The sequence below is a fragment of the Gopherus flavomarginatus genome, chromosome 1 (genome assembly GCF_025201925.1).
Source record: "Gopherus flavomarginatus isolate rGopFla2 chromosome 1, rGopFla2.mat.asm, whole genome shotgun sequence".
Lineage (NCBI taxonomy): Eukaryota > Metazoa > Chordata > Testudines > Testudinidae > Gopherus > Gopherus flavomarginatus.
In genome coordinates, this window is record NC_066617.1 from 69,676,945 (window position 1) to 69,693,555 (window position 16,611).

The 16,611-nt window shown below is 41.4% G+C and overlaps 1 protein-coding gene and 1 long non-coding RNA gene across 2 annotated transcripts; both read left to right on the top strand.

Moving 5' to 3' along the window:
* Positions 1-2,195: 2,195 nt before the first annotated feature.
* Positions 2,196-11,225, top strand: YEATS4 (YEATS domain containing 4). Its single transcript, XM_050935906.1, has 7 exons — positions 2,196-2,383; positions 3,181-3,300; positions 3,930-3,996; positions 4,096-4,190; positions 6,357-6,449; positions 6,528-6,615; positions 8,473-11,225. The coding sequence occupies exons 1-7, from the start codon at positions 2,333-2,335 to the stop codon at positions 8,640-8,642; spliced, it is 684 nt and encodes a 227-aa protein (XP_050791863.1). The 5' UTR covers positions 2,196-2,332; the 3' UTR covers positions 8,643-11,225.
* Positions 11,226-13,083: 1,858 nt separating this feature from the next.
* LOC127042743 (uncharacterized) lies at positions 13,084-16,051 on the top strand. The gene is made up of 2 exons (XR_007772044.1): positions 13,084-14,626; positions 14,755-16,051. It is a non-coding gene; the product is annotated as an uncharacterized LOC127042743 (long non-coding RNA).
* The last annotated feature ends 560 nt before the right edge of the window (positions 16,052-16,611 follow it).

The window sequence follows — 16,611 nt, forward strand, 5'->3', positions numbered from 1 at the left end:
CTCTTTCGCTTCATTTGTAAGACACAAAGATGCATGTGTTTTTTCTGTGCCTTTGAAAGGAGTCAGAAGAGAGAAGCACCCTGTGCTTGGCACTTAGATTGCACTAAAACCAGGAAAATTGCTGATTACTGGTGCTGAAGTAGCATACCTGTGGCCTGGGAGCAACATATTGCAGCATTCCCAGATAAGGGAACATATAAAAATGGGGAGTGAAAGCTATGCATGCACTTAATGGGACTTCTGTTAGAGTTGCCCTATCTTCTATAAACAAAAGATCATTGGAGTCTACACTCCAGCTCCTCGTGAATGCAGGCAATACAGGTGACCTGAAGAACTCTGTGTATGCTCTCTCACCAACAGAAGTTGGTCCAATAAAAGACATTATCTCATCCACCTTACCTATCTGTGCAGGCAATGGTAGCTAAATTCCAGTGTCATTCCATTATCAGGCACCAGGATACTGCAACATGATGCTCCCTAATTATTTTGGGTCCTGCTAATCTCCTACGTCTGAGCAATAACTCATTGAACATCCCTTATTTGTTGGCTAATATCCTGTGAGATGTATCACATAATGAGCTATTAATAAGCAACAGATCGAATTGAAAGGTTTTCAAGGATCATCTAGTGCAGGGGTTGTCAATTTTTTCTTTCTGAGTCCCCTCAAACTTGTGCCACAACAACTTGTTTTCTGCATATAAAAGCCAGGGCCGGCATTAAGGGGTAGCAAGCAGGGCATTGCCCAGGATCCCATGCCACAGGGGGCACTGTGAAGCCAAGCTGATCAGGACTGCAGACTTCAGCCCCCTGCAGTGGGACTTTGGCTTTCTGCGCTGGGCCCCAGCAACTCTAACACTGGTCCTGCTTGGCAGACCTCCTGAAACTTGTTCGCAGCCCCCCAGGGGGCCCTGAATCCATGGCTGAGAACCACTGATCTAGTTAGCGTGTGAGATTTTTGTATCCTGAATGACATGTGTCGAGTCTTACATAGCAGCCTCTCCTGTATTTATTCAAATACTTTATTCATTATTTCCTGGACATGTCTGTTTTAGTCTAAACAGGTTTCTATTCTGCACTCATCACCATACTATCTAAGCACCTTCTAGCAGTGCATTAAGCAACATGGCTAACATTTCATGTTTGTTCCCTTGGCCTCCTCACAGGAGTAGAAATGTGTGCCATGGAGTATTTTGTTTCTGATTTTTTTCATATGTATGTGGAAACCTATACCCCCATAACTATCTGTTTATGTTAGAGAAGGCAGGTCAAAGAAATGCACTTTTCACTTAGAGCCAAAGGTGGTGAGGTTTACTCTGGTCCTTAGTTTCTGGGGGAATTCACTGCAGTCTTGGGCCAGCCCCTGAGAAAGCTGTTTCCTGCACAGGCGAGTTTTATCCTTATTGTAGAAAGTGCCATTGTGCCAGAAGTGAAGAAATTCACCATGGTCTTTATCCTGAAACCGTCCCTACACTACAGCACACATCAGTACCTCCAAATCTGGGCTCAGAGGGGAAACAGCAGAATGGCAGCACATGGGTGCCAAAACCAATCCTACCCAAGCACTTTCCTTGCCAAAGCCTGCACTACCGGGAGGGTAGCCACTCTGCATTCCCAGAACGTGAGACTTTCTGGGTACTTCTGGGAACGGCGTGGGCCCGGCCTGAGCTCCCATGCATCACACCACATGGACACCATTTTGAAGAGCATACGCTGCTGCACTCTCTGAAGCGGCTTCCCCAGCTGATACTCCACAACCCCAGGCCTGGCACAGCCTCAGGCCTGCATGGGGGCGGGGGCAAGCCTCCCACAATGAGGGTCCTGGGCTTTAAAAACAGACCAATGTCCTGCCTAATTATCCCTCATCAGCTTCCTGCCTCCATCCACTCACTGCCCCCACCCTGCCCTCCTAGGGGACCAGCCGCTTCTCCTTCCCCTCTCCACTCACTGCTCTTCCCCTCGCGCATGACCCCGCCTAGGCTCCCGCCCAGCCCACCGCCCTTTTCCCCCGCTCCTCGTTCCCGCCCCCGTCTCCTAGTGGGTGGGGCAAGGTGACATCACGGATCCCGTGACACATGACTACTGTTGGCCGCGGCTTCTTGCAGGGGGGAGGCGTGGTGATCTCGCGCCGCACGCGGGCTGCCGGTCTGGTGACGTAGCAGCATTAGCGTCACCCGACAGGGGCCGGGCGGGTAACTCCCCCCTCCGGTCTGGCGGCGGGACGGAAGGCGCGAGCCGTGGCCGGAGCTGCGCCTGGGCCTGGCCTCGCTGCCGCGGAGCAGGGGGCTGAGCGCGAGCGGCCGGCGCGGCCCCGGGCGGTTCCCTGCGGTGCAATATGTTCAAGAGAATGGCTGAGTTCGGGCCTGACTCCGGGGGAAGAGTGAAGGTGCCGCCCGCGGCCGGGGGCGGGGCCCGGGGGCGGGTTCCTCTCTCGCCAGGGGGCCGCCTGTCCCTTCCTCCAGCGGGCGCTCTGGGCTAGCTGGGGGCTCCGCTGTGCCCGCGGGCAGCCACCAGTGCAGCGCGCAGTGCCCGCCGCGGGGGGTGGCGGCACCGGCCCCGTCACCGCTTAGCAACTCCCCGCCCCCCGCACAAAGAGCCAGTGCCCCGGTAGGAGCGCGGGCCAAGCCAGCGTCTCCCCCGGGGCCGGCCAGGGTGAGCAGCAGCCATGCCTCGGGGGCCGGGGGAAGCGCCTCTCGCAGCACGCGGTGATCGGGACTAGCCTTAACTCCCGCGCTGGGCACCGTGACCCGCAGAGCGGGTGCCACAGGGCAGTGCCGCCACGCCTGCTCTGCGAGGGGAGCGCGTCGCTCTCCAGGGCTGGGCGGCTTGAGCTGGAGGGTAACTCGGGCTCCCAACTTCATCTGACTCTTGGTTCAGGAGACTGCAGACTCCTCCTCCCCCAGCAGAGCAGTTATGAAATACGCTTTTCACCCCTTTGTTCTCCTTACCACCGATAGCCTCGATACTGAAAAGGGTATTTAGGCAGCTCAGAAACGTTAATTTCTCTGTCAGATGGAGTCTCATGGCTCTCATGATAAAATACGTGGAAAAATACTAGTTTTAAACAAAAGAAAATATAAATGGCAGAATAGCTTAAATTGAAGTAAAAATAGCAGCTGTTGTTATATATCATGTGGCTTCTCAACATAATTAGTTTCCAATGATCATTTTTCTTTTTTAAAGGGAGTTACTATTGTGAAACCTATAGTTTATGGAAATGTTGCACGTTATTTTGGAAAGAAGAGAGAGGAAGATGGACACACACATCAGTGGACAGTTTATGTAAAGCCTTACAGAAATGAGGTAGCGAATAAGTTGATTATTGACCAAAATATGTGTAACTGAACTAGAAATGTCATCTGTCTAGATCTGAGCCTTAATTCTGTAAACACTTACATTCATATTTAAATTTAAACATGTGAGTGGTCCCATTGACTTCAAAGTTAAGCACGCACAATTGCAAGATTGGAGACTTACCTGTTAAAATATAGGAAACGTTGTAATGACAGCGATGTCACTTGAGAAATGGCAGAAAGGTCCTTAGCGTGTGTTGGGATCAGAAGAAAATATAGGCACAATTAGAATAGCTTCTTCATCTCTAGTATATCACATTAGAAAGAATTAACTATACGTACAAATATAGAGCAGGCTTTAGGGAAAAAGTCTGCAGATAAGTGTTTGGTAGTTAAAAATAATCTCTCTTTCTTCAAGGATCATATAGAAAATAAATTAGATTGATGTCATCAGAGAGAAATGTAGCAAGAGATTATGTGGATTTTTTTAATCCCGGAGTTTAGCCTGGTTTTGTCAGGTAGTTAAAGTTTAACATATTAGTAAATACGATAGGTATGTGGAGGGGAAGAAACAATGGGAGAAACTCTTCAGTGTGCTTTAATATCTGGAAATAATTGGCCACATTGTTTACTTTTTAGGATATGTCTGCTTATGTGAAGAAAATTCAATTTAAACTACATGAAAGCTATGGTAATCCTTTAAGAGGTAAGCTTGTTTGTTTGTTTGTTTTTATGGTTTGTACATAGCTTCCACATAATGAGAGTGTAAGTCATCTGTATTCCTACCACTGTTTTTCCACTGCAGTTGTTACCAAACCACCATATGAAATCACTGAAACGGGTTGGGGTGAATTTGAAATCATCATCAAGATATTTTTTATTGATCCCAATGAAAGACCTGTAAGTAAATTTTTTTTGGCTTTTAATAAACCTTTTATTTATGTGTAGCATATTGTGCATTTATAAGACTTTGCCATGGGATGCAGCTGACCAGAAAAAGTTCTAGTACTAAGTCTCATCATGTTTAATGTTTTCATTACTATATGCCTAACTATCACTTTTGGATGCATCTTGAAGATGTGATTAGGTAAAAGCTGAGTAATAGTACACACATCAGCCACGCCATCAGGGGCTCGTTCACCTGCACATTTACCAACGTGATATATGCCATCATGTACATTGCAGAGGGGCCTTGCTGGCACATTGGCCAAACCGAACAGTCTCTACGCAAAAGAATAAATGGACACGAATCTGACATCAGGAATCATAACACTCAAAAACCAGTGGGAGAACACTTCAACCTTTCTAACCACTCAGTGACAGACTTGAAGGTGGCAATTTTGCAACAAAAAAACTTCAAAAACAGACTCCAAAGAGAGACTGCTAAACTTGAATTAATATGCAAATTAGATACAGTTAACTCAGGCTTAAGCAGGAGACTGGGAATGGTTGGGTCATTACAATAATTGAATCTATTTCCCTATGTTAAGTTCTCCTCACACCTTCTATGGGTCATCTTAATTATCACTTGAAAAGGTTTTTTTCTCCTGCTGGTGATAGCTCATCTCAATTGATTAGACTCTTCTTGTTGGTATGCATACTTTCGCCTTTTCGTATTCTCTGTATGTATAAATATCCCCTGTCTGTGTGTTCCGTTCTATGCATCCGAAGAAGTGAGCTGTAACTCACGAAAGCTCATGCTGAAATAAATTTGTTAGTCTCTAAGGTGCCACAAGTACTCCTGTTCTTTCAGCTTTTGTAGTCATTTTTTGTAATGCATTGAATCCCAGTGCATAGCTGGCTTTCACACTTTTAAACTAAGTTTAAATAGGGAAAGCATATGTCAAGTAGCAGTGTGGTGCCTGAAGGTGGAAAGGGAATGCCTACTTCTTGAAAACAGAGCTTGTAAATTACTGTGATCACAAGTGCTTAGTTAGTCCTTTCCCCTTGTCCAAAACACTCAAAAAGTTCTTCATGCTTTCCTTGACCTGATTAACACTAAGGAGGAATATGATAGGTTACACACACTTGAATGGTGTTGAAGGAAGGAAAAGAACTGTAAGGTGTTCCAAAGAGGTATCAGGAGTAATAGGATCAAAGTAGATAAAATAGCCTGGATTATCTCTCTTCCTTCCTGGCCCTCTGTTATGTACAGTTCTTCCAGCTGGAAGCAGGGATCAGCCATCTCTATGGCACTTAACAGGTTTGCTTAAGGGAAGGAGTGGAAAGGGCAGAGTTGTTGGGATTTGTTGATTAGAGCCAGAACTAGTGTGAATCCATGTTGCTTCCAGGTGGATGGCCCTGGCCTCCCATGAATAACCAGGGGTTTGTAGATAGACTCACAGCCTATTCCAGTATCTGTCAACTCCCACAGAATAATAAAAAAGGAACTCTTGAAGAAGAACTTCACCGAGGGGTGAACTAAATCTAGATTAGTATTGAGGAGCGCTTCCTAACTGTGTTTTGTTAGGCATCAGTATGCACAGGGTTCCACATGAACCAGGTGATCTTTTCTGTGCTCAGAACTTGTCTACATGGTGAGCTGGGGCACAGAAAGCTAATGTGACTCTGTAGCCACCTACATCATGCTTGCAAAGTTCTGTAGTGTGCTTTTACTTACTGCTGTTAGTGCTTTAGCTGTGTCCACACGGGATGATGATATGTGGCTAGCTAGTGTTCTGCAGATGCACTTCCTGGCTTGTTGTGCACCAGCTCGTTGAATGTTTTTAAAAAAGGTAATTATTATAATAGCATTTATAGATCAATCTTGGTTTATCTTATTTTCTATTTTACTTTCCCTAGACCCTTTTCAAATCCAGCCAAACGTTTGCTTCAGGATGCTTAAGTTGTTTAACAATTAATATTAAATTCAGTTATTCTGTTGAAGTTTAAATGGTATCAGGAGATCAGTTTAGTTCTTGTATTCTTACAGGTTTTTTAAAATCCTATATGCTTGCACAGCAAAAACAGCAATGAATGTTTTAATTCCATTCGGGTGTATCACTTATTTTTTTCTTAAAGTGATCATATTACATTTATTCAGGTCTATCTGTTTTCCTTGCACAGGTAACTTTATATCATTTGCTGAAGCTGTTTCAATCCGACACCAGTGCAATACTAGGGAAGAAGACTGTAGTATCCGAGTTTTATGATGAGATGGTAAGAAAAGAGAACATGTTAAAGGTTTTGTTTTCAAATAGTGAGATTGATAACAGGTGTGTATTTTTCTCCTCTTAGATATTTCAAGATCCTACTGCTATGATGCAGCAGCTTTTGACAACATCTCGTCAGCTAACGCTAGGAGCTTATAAGCATGAAACAGAGTGTAAGTGCCAAGTGATAACAATTCTAATATTACACCTGAATTTAGAAGTTATGATTAACCGTTAATGTTTAATTATCATTGTTTGCTGCTGTAAAGTGAAATGTGTGGAAAGAGCTCTGTTTTTGAAAAACATCTTGTATCTCTACAGACATCTCTATTAATGTACAAGAGTAAACTAATTTTATGATCTAAAGGTTTCAGAGTTGTACATTTTTCACAGTTGTTTACTTCTGAATAATTCTTTGTGAAGGCTGATAGAAATATTTATCCTTCATGTAATTCCAGTGAAGTCAGAGAGTAACACAAGGAATGAAGTTGCCTTATAGATTTGAGGTGTGAATGTCTCCTGTTCATCTAAATAGGATATTAACTAAACTCAGTGATTAAAGTTGAAATAGTAACATGAAATATTGCAATACTAACACCTTTAGCTGAAGCCAGCAACTATTTTGGGTTGGAGTGAATAGTTACCATTACTTGTTTTTCTAAATGAAGTTCTCAGACTTTCATACTGTAGGCCATTTCTTAAGATAACAGACTCTTTTTTGAGTCACCTCCCTATCCAACCTCTTTCCTAATAGTTTTCTTTGCAACTATAGTGCTTTATTTATGTTAACTAAGTGTTGAGGCTATTAAGGAGATAAAATGAAAATAAACTTTATTAATATTGACTGGTGGGGCTGTTTGGCTTATATTCCCCTCCTTCAGATTTTGAATCGGTTTTCTGATTTCCTATACCCAGAGCATGGATTTAATATATATATTCATTATAAATCTCACCTTGCTGTTTACAACTTTACTGCTCTAATCTCTCCAGGCCACTTACACTTTGGTTCTGTCCTCCTGTCTGTCTGTTACCCCTCTCGTTTAAGTATTGTCAGCAAAGTTATATTACTTAAGATACTTTAGAGATACCTAAAACTGAGGACTAAGGGAGTACGTACAGCTTTGAAACCCAGAAAATGCTGGATTCTGATCTCAGTGTTCCACTGTAGTGCTGTCTCGACTTTGGTAAATCACTTGACTTTCCTGCCTTAGACATTCTTTCCAGGGCACAGATGATAAAAATATCAGTTTCCTCATTTGTAAATACTTATCTCACAAAAGTACTGAGGATTATTTTCTGTATTTGTAGCTTTTGTTAATTGGACAATAGAAAATGTTTTATGACTTTACTTTTGAGCATGTCAAATTTTCACATTTTAACTAAGAAGTAGCTACATGTTTCTACTAGGCATGGATAGAAGTGATTTATTGCTCTACAGCCAGAGTATTAGAGGTGTTTCCTTATTCTCATTTCTCATAAATACTCTTGTAGAAGCAGATATAGAGTAGGACCTTCCTGGAGCATGGGCTGTTTAATATCCCACAAATGGGAGGGGTGATGTGTTTGCGGTGGAGCGGAGTGCCAGTGTTCTGGTCAGATTTCTGTTGCCTTGCCAGCCCAAAAAGGGAGAAGTGGGGAAAGTAACAATCTCACAGTGTTCTTGCGCATAAGCTAAAAAGCTGGAATGTACGGTATTCAATACTGCAGTTTCTGTAGGATACTTGCAAAGACAGCCACTGTATATCTGAGACATGTAGAATAACTATTGTGGCAAGGCATAGAGGGCAAGGTGCTTTTTTTTTTTTTACACCTGGTAGGGAATAGGAGCCCAACTTCCAACCATGCAAACTCCAAAATGGGATCTGAAGGTCCTTCTGGATTCTTTTGGGGCCCATGCATTACCAGCAGTGAAGATTCTGTGAAACAGATTCTGCCCTCCATTACCTCTTTTTTGAATTTTTGAATATTATATTCAGTAATTGCAGTTTTGCATTGCACTAAAAATATTTTTTTCTTTGTCCCCATCCCAGTTGCAGATCTTGAAGTAAAAACCCGGGAAAAGCTGGAAGCTGCCAAAAAGAAAACCAGTTTTGAAATTGCTGAGCTTAAAGAGAGATTAAAAGCAAGTCGTGAAACTATCAACTGTTTAAAGAGTGAAATCAGGAAACTTGAAGAAGACGACCAGTCTAAAGATATCTAACAAGTATCAATTTGATAGAGACTTAGCTGTAAATAAAGGGACTTGGATCATGGAACAATGTTAACATAGTCTCCTCTGTGAAATTTGAGGGACTATGTACAGTTTCATCCATGAATTTCATTTCAAAAGATTGTTGTATGTGAGGCTAGCTTTACAGATGAAAACTGTCCAGTGTTTAAACTATAGAAGTATGTGACATCATCATTTTTAAAGAATGTAATTCTTTGAAATCAGACTTTTTAAAAATTTCATTGAGTGCAACATGGTAACTTCATATTAAATCTCAGGTTACTATGATTTACAACATGTAATCAGTTTTCATACTCCATTTACTCTTCCTAAATGATTAGAGACAAACCTTTAAAACTGAACATTAAAATTGTAGTAGCTTTTTCACTGTTAGGAATCTGAAATTCCTCTGCTTAGTTGTTGGCTTCACATCCAGTATGATGAGTAAACTTGAAGGGAGAGGTTAAAATCTTTGGTATGCAGGTAGATTAGGCCTGTCAGTTTAAAATTACATCTGCGCTTCTGTTTTCTGGTATTGGTATTAGGAAAAAGTGAGCTGGTAAAGATTCAGGAAGATGAGATTCTTTTAACTAGCAGTTCTACTTTACAAATGGTACAGAGACAAACTATACAAATGTAGATCAAACTTGTATAAATGCAGCAACCACATACCGTACATCTTGGAATATAAGTAGACTTGTCATGTTTTGCAACCTCATATATTAGTATTATACTGTGTTATTTGTTACCAACTCAGTAACTCTAGCATACATCCTTACTGAAAAAGCAGTACATGTTCCCTTTGTCAGCTCTGACTTTATTCCGAGGAATAGAAGAGCCTGGCAGTGATGGAGCAACTTGTGATCTTTGAATAAAAGGGTTATCTTCCCAGCTATTTTTTAAAGTACCACTTTACGATAAAATCACTTGTTAAATACACACACAAACCCCAGGAATTAATGTGAGACTATGACGATTCAAAGCATTGGGATTGCTTTAAATTTGAGATGAATGTGAACTGTCTGACCATGACTTTAGTAAACTAAATACATTTAAAACAGTTTAATAGAAGTGTAACGTACTTCAAATAATGCAGTTTTTTGATATCTGCACTTAATACAGAATTGGAAGGATTTTTCCTTTATTCTCTGGCCCCACAATGCAGCTAAGATATGTGGGGAATCAACTGAGAAGGCACAAGCCAAGACCCTTTGTTAAAAGGTGTTTTCAAAGAGTTATAACTTTCCCATGGAACCAACTACTATCTGATGTTTAAATAAAGCTGGCTGACTCCTAAAAGATGGTCCAAATGGCTACCTTGGACAAATTGTTGCCTGTCTGATGCCTTGCAAGACTCATGAGAGGAGAACAGGGGTGAAAACGTACTAAATTGACAGGGAAATAAATAGATATCTGTATTCCAGAAACAGCAGCTCCTCTGATTTCTTGCAGCTGCTACTCTGGGCTTGAGAGCGGGCTCAGGTTGGAGGGATAGGGTTTATATAGAAGCCAATGGCTTACCCAAACCCCACCAGCTCAGATGATTCCTTGTCACTTTCCCAACCTCTGACTGAGGTAAAAGAGTCAGTATCCAATCAAGGAAGGCCCAGTGGGTAGGAAACTAGTTTAGGACTGGGGAAACTGTGGTACAGTTTCTTGCTCTCCCACAGTGATAGACTTGAACAAGTCACTTAGCCTCTCTCTGTGCCTCAGTATCCCTTGTGATATGGGGATAATAGTACACTCCTACCCCATTAAGGATTGAGATGCTCAGACACTACAGTGATGTGGATCATATAAGCACCCTAGGTAACTTCTCCTTACAGTGATTGAAGAGGCTTCCTGGAGCTACTTGCTAGAGTTGAAGCTGTGAGGTGTCACTAGAATTTCAGGAGTACTATCACACAAGATTTAGGGGAATCGCATTCCATTTCCTGAGGTAGCTTTTGAGATCCTGGATTTTTTTTTTTCTATTTTGGGAATAGGATATAGATGGGGAGGTAAAGGAAACCTGGGAATTTGCAGTAGCAGGTGGGACAAAAATTGGTCTGGAACTCAAATTGTACCAATATTTACTCCTGCACAGCCCTGCAACATGAGATTATGGGGAAATGAGGAAATCATCTCAATGTTTTTAATCTTCACACTGAGCCAACGTATGTGACAAGAATGCCTCTCCTGGTTTGGGAGTTGAAGTTGTGAATCCTAATTCTAGAGTATGTGAGTCAAAATGAGATTAATGGGAATATGAGTAACTTATAATCAAAATTCTAGAGCCTCCAAAGTGTTGAAACAGATCTTGAAAGGCTGTATCATAAATAGCTTAGCAGAATTCAATTTTTATTTTTTATAATTTTGACATACTGATGTTTAGTTTTAAACATTTTTTTAAACTTAAATTTTCAGTTGCAGGAAATTGGGGCAGGGAGGAGGGGTCAGGCAATAGTTGAGATCAGACCATAATTCTTTAATGTCAGTAGATGTTGAGATTTCAAAAAGTTAAAGCTTTATTGTCATTAATACACAAATTGTCCACATCACGTCAAAATATACAAAATAAATATTCTAAATCAATCTCTTCACAAGCAGCATGTTTCTTATTTTGCCTATCTGTAAACTTTGGTTGTTAGGGATCTTATTTCTTCACCCTCTCACTTCCCTGGTCCTCCTCGCATGAACAGAGAGCAACAATACCTGAAGTCCAAAGACGCAAACAATTCGATGTTTATTAGGATGAACTTCCAGCAAGCATGATTCCAGTTTCCTTCCTTAGTGTCCCCCTTCCCAGCTCTGACACCACAGAGCCTTGCCTGTGTCCCTGTTCCTGTTCCCATCCCCTGTTCCCATTTTCCCCTTTAGCAAGACATGATTTTAATTCCCCCAGTCCCTGTTCCCATTTCCCACCCCCTTCCTGATTGACTGCAGACTATATAGTAAAACCTGCATTTTGCTTAGCTATTCCTTAACCAATCATTTTACTGAAATTTAACTAACCAATCCTAACATATTGTAACATGATTATTTAACCAATTATACCCCACCACCTTAATTGGTTTACACCCAACAAAATTAATTATACAGTAGACAGAAACAATTACAGAACCAGACAGAGACCATGCAAATAAACATACAAAACAATACAGAAGTGAGGATTTCACAACTACATCTATACAGACATAAGGGTTTTCCAGCTGTGTCTATTGATAAGTGAGTTCTTGCCAAACAGGATGCTATTAAACTAAGTTTCCTTTTATATCTTCTAGGCTCTACCCTTCCTCTGGAGGTGATAGGAATATCAGGACAGGATTGTATTCCTAATAGCCCAATAGCACCTTATTTCAATGTGACTAGTTTGGAAAGTGAGGATGTGACCATACACTTTCCAGCTTATGGCTGCCTAACTACATCTTAGCTGACGGCCTTAGCCTGTCACAATAAGAGAAGGCCATTACAGAGACAGACTGATTTTTGATTCTTTCTTTTATACCTCTATAACTAGCTAAGTAAGAATTTAGGTGTATTCGTATCAAAGTATAGGCCTTTGCAGACAGGCCTGAATATCTATATCCTAACATTGGTTATTATAGATGTAAATTTATGTTAATGTTTGTTTATGGTGAAATGAACATCTACTGTCACTTACTGATAATCTAATCCTCTCAAGCCTAATGAAAAGAAATATCTGAATTATAGCTTTTCATAACCTAAAAACTCTTTCCAGCTGTATTTTTATACCATCGTTATCATCACCATAGTATTAGAATACTTTAAGTGCAGAACTCAGCCTTAAAAATGGACCCAAGACTGTTGTTTCCATTATAGATAGCATTCCCATAATAGACCAGTGATCTTTTTTCCCCCGCTCCTTACTTCTCCTGAGGAAATCAAGATTTTTTTTTCTTGTCCCTATTCCCTCAATTTCACTTTTTATGCTTTTCCTTCCTTCCTTACTATTCCTATAGGAAGAGGGGAGAGAAATAATACCTATTACTTGGAGGGAAAAAAAATTAATCAAAATCTTTTCCTGAGCAGCTATGACCCTCTCATGGAAAACAAGAAACTACTTCATATTACACTGTTTAAGTTCCTTGTGTGTGTTCTGTATTTTTCTTTATTGGTAGAAGATTGTTTCTAAACATGAAGAAAACATGCTTGAATTCAGTGGTATCAGGAAAATTCAGTTACGATGGTTGTGACTCTACTTTGGCCACCCCTGAGTACGATGTTTTTCACTTGTTCCAGGCAAATCATTATGGTTCATGATTGTGAATTTAAGTGGTAGCTATGTACATTGTTGACTCTGACTTTCTGCCTTCAGACAGCGGTTCTATCCTGAATTAGTGATGACACAGAGTGGTGTTTTAAAATCCCTTCATGAGGAGGAAAAAAACCAAACCTGATTGTGCCATATGTGTAAAAAAAAATAAATAAAAACAAACAAAAAAAAAAAACCTTCTTGATCTCACCCAGATGCATGATGATTTAGTCTAAATAATTGTCTAGCACTAAAGCTTCAGACTCTGTTTAAACTAATCCTTTGCTAGGTGAGAAGAAATATGGTTTATTTCCATTGTATTGCTACCTAAAATGTTCAGGATTAGGAGATAAACTTGTCCGGTAATAAATCATGTTACAAGTTAAGTAGTCCAGATACAATGTTATCTTACTTCATGCATCAAACATGTCGCTTTATAATTAAGCACAGTTTGCTATTTCCATTGCAAACTCCCATTTCCCCCACTCCAAGAATTTTAACTCATTTTAACTCAGCTGTCTGAGATGCTAAATATTTAGGCTAGATGAGAGAGAGACTGCCACCTACCTCCCTTGATCACCTTCCCTTTCAGTACTTTTCAGTAGTAAAGGAAAAACTCTCACTAAAATGCTGATATGAAAGTTATATGCTTCACCATCCCTCTACAGCTTTTTCAGCATAGGGGTGGAGTGGGGTTGATTCTTCTGAGGGGGAGGTGGTTAGCATATAAGCCTGTTTGTTAACTTGAGATAGAATTTGGGGTTTGACTTTTTGATACTTTTGTATCTTATACTAATATGTGTGAAGAACAATGAACAAAGACACTGTGTTGCATTTCCCAAAACCTGATGGGATTTTTAGTACAATGGGAAGAGATAAGGGATAGAGCAGTTAAAGTGTTACAGGGTATGGTGGGTGTGTAATATATGAGCATACACCGAAAGGCTGCCTGGCTCCTTTCTCAAGCCAAGGTCAAGCAACCAGTTGGGGTGGGGGAAGAGGCATAAGAAACACTAAAAGCCAAAGAAAAGCCTGGTCTTGGCCAGAACACAACCTCACTCCTTACCCCTCCCATGGGATACAAAAGAGGTGGGATAAAGACCCAGACCCGGACCCATGACCCTCTAAAATGGAACATGACCATAAGTTGTAAGGAGTGTGACTAGGGATGTGCACTGCAGATATTTGAGCCTGCTAAAGAGGAGGAGATGTGAATGGAGAACAGAGACCTGCAGCATCAGAGCAGGGAAGGGGGACATGGGGTAAATGCTGTGTGGCATCAGAGCTGGGAATGGAACACTGGGAAACAGACTCTGCCAGCATATAGAACTGTGGTATACATGTTTGCTTGGAACTAAACCCAATAAACATCGCATTGCCTGCACTTTGGACTTCTGGTCATCTGCATTCTCTCTGCATGACAAGAACCAGGGGAGAGGGTGAAGGGAAAGCCCTCTTAACAGTGGTAGCCAGACAGGAAGTGCAACTCTGTTGGGGCAACTTGCCCGGCCTCATCCAACAGTGCTCTAGGACAGTAAGTAGGTCTCTGGTGCCCAAGACCCATCCCTGTTGGAGGGGAAGCCCCCAGACTGGTGGCCAGAGGCAAACTGAAGATACAGAAGCAAAGAGCCTCGTGGGCATGAGCCACACCAATGTATACTATTCTTCAAATGCAGACCTGGTGACATCTGAGACCTGAGAAGTATCTAGATACAGCAAGGTGAAGTATCTCCTCTCCCTTTTACTCATTTTCTTTTGTTGTACTTCTGTATTCTGTCTTTATCTTTTGCATTCTCGTATTCTTTTATCCTATTTCATTCATTTACTCTGTCTTGCCCTTCTTTTTAGCAATTTAGGACTGGTAACAGTTGTCGGATTGAAAGCCTTGAAGAATAAAACCCAGCACCAGAAGAATATAGACAACTAACTACCTGGTTGTTGTAAGAAATGTTGCTTTATTTGACTTCTTCCAGAGAGTTATTCTTCTGGCTACTCTAACCCATCTGTCCCTTTGGCATGTAAACTGCACTGCTGAACCACTTACAACTTTATATCATTTATCACCATCCATTTTCAGACCTGCTTAAACCTGGTGTGTAACTTACACCTCCGTTTACATCACCATTCAGTTTAGTCCTAGTATTTCTACTTAACCCACATCTCTAATACTAAGCCATTTAGAGCTGTACCCTTTGTAGATTTCACTGTAGAACGCCTAGGAGCTGAATGAAGTCTATTTCAGGGGGTTGCTCTAAGAATTTTCATGATCAAAGGGAGAGATGGGGATGGTGGTGGGAAGTTTTCTCCTAAATGTATATTTAATGATGTTAATGTTTGAATTAATGTGTTTGCTGTAACAATTAGTATAAAATGAGTTAATTATGGAACAGAAATCAATGGAGTCCATGATTCAAGATGATGATGTGCCATAACAACAACTCGGACTCCATGTTGTTGCTCCTTCTTGCCAGAACTTTCACACCTTTTCAAACTAGTGGCTGGAAAAGAGCAACGGACTCTTAGGGGGCAGTTAGAACCAGCTCAGACCGCTAGGTTTGTGCCACTGAGCATATAAAAAGGGCTGCGTGCCTGAGCATTCTTGCTCTCCACCAGAGCAGCAGCCAGATATCACATTGATTTGTGCGGACGTCGAGGATCTCCTCAGTGACTCCGGACCCACACCATCGCCCAAGAAGGCATCACTTATCATCACTTACGAACTATAACACCTGCCTATATCCTAATTCCTGCAACCCCTTTATCTGCAATCCTGGTTCTAGTAGATCTTCACTGATGGTCCTGTGCTCCTCTCTCCCATAGCCCAAGTCAGGCTGTGAAGCTTAGTTTGAGGTCCAGGATTTGGAACTCACGCTCTCAAGCTACAATGAGATACACCACCATCAGCTGTTTTGACTTACCTGAAGTTGTCGCCTCTGACTCAGTACAGTATTGGGTTAGTTTGTGTTTTCCTTTTGTTTACTTTAAATATAGCCAAGGTTAAGGGTTGTATGGGTCTCCGGGCTTCACGTCCAACTGGGGGCAGCCGCACTTGCATTTGTATTGGATTGTTTATTCTAGTTATCATTCCCCTATCCCTGCGATTGTCAATTTCCTTAATAAATCTTTGTTAACTGTTTTCGAAGCATACACATCTCTCTGTCTCTTTTCTATCATACATGACAGGGAGATGTGTGGATTGACAAACTGCTTCCACAGGTGATCAGATACTGTATGCCAGCCCAAGTTCCTGACCCTGTTGGCTAGGTTGAATGTTAACAATGGAGGGAATACTTGGTCACTCTCTTTTTTTATTTGTTCCTTCCCACACTGGATTGAGGTCACTTTCAGCGATGTTGTCCTGAAGACTGTTTTGTTTGGGTTTTTTAATATATTTGTCATAAATCCTGAGTCCATTTCAGAATAACATTACCTTGCTCCTTAAATAGGAATACAGTTTCAATAGCACTCCAGGCTGCTTTCCAAACAACAGGAGGGAAATGAGTGCAACATTGTCATAACGGTCTCAATAAGAACTTAATAATTTGGTTTTGGGCAGGGAAAGGGGAACTTCTCACTGGGCCCATAAAGTAGCTTTTTACGCTGAAGATTTTTAGCACTTTTTTAAAAAATCCAAAAGGATAATCAGTAGTGACCTGTGCCCAGGGGTCATTGGCAGTACAGAAAAAAAATACTTGAGTCAGAAAT